The sequence below is a fragment of the Impatiens glandulifera genome, chromosome 1 (genome assembly GCF_907164915.1).
Source record: "Impatiens glandulifera chromosome 1, dImpGla2.1, whole genome shotgun sequence".
Lineage (NCBI taxonomy): Eukaryota > Viridiplantae > Streptophyta > Magnoliopsida > Ericales > Balsaminaceae > Impatiens > Impatiens glandulifera.
Window position 1 is genome coordinate 113,276,324 of NC_061862.1, and position 5,945 is coordinate 113,282,268.

The window sequence follows — 5,945 nt, forward strand, 5'->3', positions numbered from 1 at the left end:
GGGGAAAAAATGCAAAAAAAACAATAAGAAAACACATGTATACAAAAACATACAATTAACAAAAACAAAAGAAAATTTGCATTTTTCAAAATCACATTATCTACGTTTGACTTGATTCTCCTCCAAAGGAGATACGAAGACATCATATTCATAGGTTCAGACAAATCTTATCATAATGTATTTTCAACTCTTGAGAAAAGATGAAACCGTGACCTCTTTCAAATCAACAAAAACAAGAATATTATGAAACAAGTAGAGATAAGAGAAAATTTGTTTACACTAATGATGAGAATACACACTCCTTGAAAAAGAGAAGGACAAAAGATATTTATTTGTTCTTGTCCTCGTGTCTTTCGATTGCTAAGAAGGGTTTAACATCCTAAGGTAATAAAGATCAATAATCATTAGGCTAGGTTGAAACCACATGTCCAAGAGGGTTATTTGCATTTATGTCTGTATTGTGCTAAACAATAGACGAATAAATAAATCGAAAGCTTTGTAAAAAAAAAAGACAAACTCCAATAGTGGTTTAGACATTAAAATCACTGTTTGTTTGTTGTTCACATTGATTGCGAAAATAAGAATACAAGTGTATCGATTTTGTCAAATATTGTTTTCTCGAAATTAAAAAAAAAAACTCAAATTCGAACTAGGCTCAATATCAATCAAAACTTTGGATCCATGAAAAATGTTAATCATAATGATTCAAAAGACAACTCAAAATTTGAACAGTATCTCCCAAACAAACCTAGTAGTCACCTCCCAATGCAAGAGAATATATATGTACATTTATTTTAATATTATTATTATTATTGACTTACATTTGTTTGAAAATTGTATAAGATTAAAATTCCTTTCTTTATATAATAAATCATTTCCAAACAAACAAAGCATTCACCCAAACCAAGAAAATAAAGGAAGAAAGAGAATTACCTAAAGGAGAAGTGGAATTTCAATAAAAGTTGAAAGAAAGCCTATACTTTATGAATTAATAATGCAATAAAGCATTTAAGTACTTACTTATTTGCCTTGACAAGATCACATAGGCCAGCCCCATACCCCTACACCAATTCATTTCTTATAGAAGTTAAAAAATAAATTAAACGAATTAATCATTCCTTGTACGTTCACAATAGAAGCAATCAATAGAAACGAATCAAACAAGCAAATAAAGATCAAAATAAGAAAAATGGGAGAAAAATGTTTTTTTTTTCATAAATGGTGGCCAGTTTAAAGAGAAAAGGCACTAAAAATACCAAGATAGTTAAAAATCTATTTAAAAAAATCTCGTTCAAGAATCAAAATAAAAGAAATTAAGCTTATCTTGTTCTAAACAAACACCTAAGTGATTCAGATATCTCCATCAGAATAAGTAACTTGGCTAGGTTTACTAGACCAATAGGGATTAAATAGCTCTTTTTTGTAAGAAAAATAAATTAATGTGACTTGTTTTCATTGATCCAAGATTTTTCATTGTTAATAAGGGAAAATCATACTATTTCAAAATCAAATCATAATATCATCCAATATAGCATAAGAAGAAGAAAACAAAATCAATTATAAATAAAAATAAATTAGCACATAACACAAATACCTCTTCAATATTCTCAAAGGCTATCAATGTTTATGAGATTTAGCTCAATACATATAATCTATAAAACCATAACAAAAATATGGTAAATTCCAAACTCCATTAGTTCTAGTATTCAAATACCAATTAACCTAAATTTCACAATAAAACTGGTTTATATATTCTATAAACATTTGAATTAACTTAACATGAATTTTTGTATAGTTAAATTTGCAATCAACAATATTGTTAAATTGTATAAATTTGTGATATATTAATTTGAGCATAAAAATAGAAAATGATATAAATTTTTGGACACGTGTGAACATGAACATGGCAGAGGTTGATTTATTATTTATATATCAAATAAGTTTGGAATTTTTCCATCATTATGTCCATCTTCAATCCTATCAGCAAAAATTCACATGCAAGATTTTCTCTCCTCTCCCTTATATCAATTCCATATGTCAATTGGCCATCCTGTGAGGAGAGAGAGAGAAGTTGTGTGTGTAAAAATGGCATTGGAGGAAGGGGTTGTTTATCAAGATCCGTTTGGATACAATCAAAGGGAAGTGTTCAACATGTTGGAAGCCAACTGGTTTGATTTTGATTTGCTGAATAACCAAATAGATCCTAGTTATTGGGATCAGTACCCAGATCCTCCATTGATACCCACTCAATTTTCTGCCACCACCGATTTCACCGAAGATTTTAAGCCTGACCCAAGTTCTGGGGCTACCGTAGGCGCCGATATTGCACCGGCGAGGTCAAAGCGCCGCCGCCTGAGGAACAACAGAAGGAATCAGGAAGAAATTGAAAAACAGAGAATGACACACATTACAGTTGAGCGTAATCGGAGAAAACAAATGAACGAATATCTTTCTTCTCTCCGACAGCTTATGCCGGCCTCCTATGTTTCCAGGGTACTACTGCTCAGCTACATTATACTCTATCTTTCTTTCTCTCTCACACACACACTTTATTTTCTTTTTCTAGCAGAATTTTCTTTTCTTATCTTGGTTTTTTTTAAAAATTATTTTATAAAATCTTGTGTGATAATATTTTTTTTCAAAAATGAGTTATTTTGTTTAAATTATAAAAAGCATTCCATTTACATTATTTTCTCTTGTTTTTTTCTGATATAGATGAAATGAGGTTGAATTTTAAGTAAATTTTTTTTTTACATAATCTAAAACCAAAAGATGAAACATGTTTTAGGGTCCGGATGTGCCGATTTTTCTGATTTTTTTTATGAATTTATTTTAAAACTCCACTATTATTTCAAGTATTTAATTACTCAATTTATATATTTAAATATTAAAATTATTTTTTATTAACTCTAAAAATGAAAAAAATATATAATAGAATATTTTGGTATTTTAACTCAACAATCTAATTTTTTTTAAGTATTTATGATACCAAAAAAAAACAAAAAATTGTTTCCTCAAACAAGCCTAAGAGCCTGTAAGTTTCTTTAAAAAAAAAACTTTTTTAGTTTTATCTTTTTTTTATTCAATCAAATATTAAAATATCTTTATTTTATAATAAATTTTAGATATAAAAACATTAATTCATCTAATTAAAATCTAATATATCTTATATTTTCATTTTTCATCAATAATATTTTAAAAAATAAATAAATAAACTGATAAAATAATCCAACATGAAGCTATATGAGCTAGACGTGGGTTTTTTAAATTGTTTTTGGATTTGTCTATTTACTTTTAATTTTATCTCTTTAATATAATTAATATTATAATAATTATTAATTTTATTAATTAAAATATTAAAATATACTTATTTTATTTTCATAAAATTATAAATAAATAAAACATTATAATAATTCAACCCATTAAAAACCCAATTATTATTAATAAACATTTTATTTTATTTTTTATAATAAACATTTTTATTTTATTTTTTATAAAACCCCAAAATAAAACCATCAAATACCAACATCAAACCGCGGACCTCACGACATAATGACAAACCCACTATCATGAATCCTGTTTAGAAAGGTTGTTTTTTGTGTCATGTGCAATTAAGTAGTGTATTTTGAAAAAATGGATATAAAACCACACACATTTTGATTATGTCACCTGCACTTGTATTCAATATTCATTTAATATTTTAATAATTTGAAGAAATAAAGATTATTATAAAAAAAAACAGCAGAATTAAAAAAAGGATGGTGGTTAGATATGGAAATTCCCACTTAAGAAAACCGCAGTAATGTATAATCTATGGGCGCCATATGATAAAATAAAAGCCCCCTTTTTCACACTCTACTTTATAATGTGGTGGGCAGAGTGATCAGGCATCTATAATTGGATCTGCAATCAATTACGTAAAGGAGTTAGAACAGAGACTTCAATTACTTAACGCATCCCACAACCACCAACTTTTCCGGCAGCTTTCCGATCAGACCGGAAGTTATAATAATAATTCATCGCCGGAAATGGACAGTAGTAGTGCCGCAGCGGTAGCCGACGTGGAAGTAACGGTGGTGGAAAATCATGCAAACTTGAAAATCCGGTCCAGGAAACGGCCCAAGCAGTTACTTAAAATGGTTGATGGTTTACAGAGACTCCGACTCACTGTTCTTCACCTTAATGTTACCACTGTTGATCAGATTGTCCTCTATTCTCTCAGCCTCAAGGTCTCTCTCCCTCTACATCTCTCTAAATTTATCTTGTTTTTTTAAATTTTTATTTATTTATAACTTTTATCTATTATTTTATTTAAAAAATATTTAACTACATTTTTTATATAAAATATTAAGAGATTATGCAGTTTGGGTTATTTAAAAAATGTTGAACAGGGTTGATTTTGAGTAAATAATTATTTTTTGTAAAAAATTAAAAAATATATTAATATAATGATAAAATAATGTTTTGGTAATATGAAATATTTTAATAATGAAATTAAATAATGTGATTTGTAAGAGTCATAACAAAAATTATCTCACTTTTTATACTCTTTATCTATGATAATGTTTCTAAGTCACATTTGAAAAAAAATAAAATAATATATATATATATACTACCCTAGTTATGCCCTCAAATTTTTTTTATATTTATAATTTTAAGTTATTTTTAATTAAAATAAACACACTATTTTTTTATGACAAGACAAGTTTATTTTTAAATCAAATAACATAACTTTTGGAGAAGACCAATATAACTTTTATTTATTTATGTACATTTAAATAGGAAAATATCTAGTCTTTTTATTATTTAAAAGGTTGCATCTTGATTAACTAAAAAAAAATATAAAATAAAAAAAGGAAATAGTCTATTTCACACGCATACTATATTGGTTTAGGGGTTATTTGATAAAATTATAATACATAAATAAATAAAATATGTAAGTTTTTATTAAAAAAATAAATAAATTCCAAACTCCATGAGTTGCTTAAATAATTGAACTTTTACTGGTTTCCTAATAAAATAAGAGTAAGAATTGAACTTTTACTGTTTTGGAGATGTTGATGTGAGCTAGAGGACAGAAAAAAAAAAGGTTTTTTCTTATTACTTTATTTTAAATGAAAGTTAGAGACGGGTCATTTAAATTTTAATATCAAATTATTTTTAAAATTTTTAATTTCAATTAATAATATTTTTAATTTTTGCAGATAGAAGATGATTGCCAGGTAAATTCAGGGGATGAAATAGCAAGTGCTGTAAATGAGATCCTGAGTAGGATTGAAGAACAGGGACCATGATTTGAAGCCGAAGTTCTTCATTGATTAACAAAAATAAAAAAAAATAAAAAAATTGTTCATTATTCTCCCCCACTTCTAGTTTTTATTTTCTATTTTCTAGTAATTTAATTATATATAAATTGTTGCTTTATGGGAGAAATCAAAAGTAATGTCCTCCTTTCCTATTGTCGGCAAAGCACTAGTTTCATATAATATATAGTATTTTATTAGTTATTAGAATGGTCATTTTTATTTGATTATCTGATCTACATTATACAAGATTTCAGTATTAAATAAAAAATTGTAGAGATACATTGCTAAAATAACAATATGTGAAAATTGAACTTTTTGTATAAGTTATTGCTTGATTTTTTAAATATATATATATATATATACTAATTTTAGGTACCATAAAGACTTCATACACCTAACAAAGGAAGAAATTAACCCAACCATTGTCACATATTATTATAAAAAAAAAAGATTGGATACCAATACAATAAAACAAGCAGAAAAAAAAATTTGAATTAAAAAATATATAAAATAAGTAACACAATGGAATAAATGTAATAATCTAATTTGAATAAGAAAACCTTATATACATGACTTACCACTACAAAATAAACTTTCAAAATGTAATCATTTTTTATTAAAAGAATTACATGATGAAAC

General features: G+C 26.3%; 1 protein-coding gene across 1 annotated transcript; it reads left to right on the plus strand.

The window, feature by feature from the left end:
- Positions 1–1,962: 1,962 nt before the first annotated feature.
- Positions 1,963–5,458, plus strand: LOC124921330 (transcription factor bHLH94-like). The gene is made up of 3 exons (XM_047462012.1): positions 1,963–2,493; positions 3,879–4,229; positions 5,205–5,458. Exons 1-3 carry the CDS (start codon positions 1,996–1,998, stop codon positions 5,292–5,294), a joined length of 939 nt encoding a protein of 312 aa, XP_047317968.1. The 5' UTR covers positions 1,963–1,995; the 3' UTR covers positions 5,295–5,458.
- The last annotated feature ends 487 nt before the right edge of the window (positions 5,459–5,945 follow it).

Coding starts and splice junctions, on each gene's coding strand:
- LOC124921330 (XM_047462012.1), top strand. CDS start 1,996: ATGCAAGATTTTCTCTCCTCTCCCTTATATCAATTCCATATGTCAATT. Junction 2,494..3,878: donor CGGCCTCCTATGTTTCCAGG/GTACTACTGCTC, acceptor TGTGGTGGGCAG/AGTGATCAGGCATCTATAAT. Junction 4,230..5,204: donor TCTATTCTCTCAGCCTCAAG/GTCTCTCTCCCT, acceptor TAATTTTTGCAG/ATAGAAGATGATTGCCAGGT.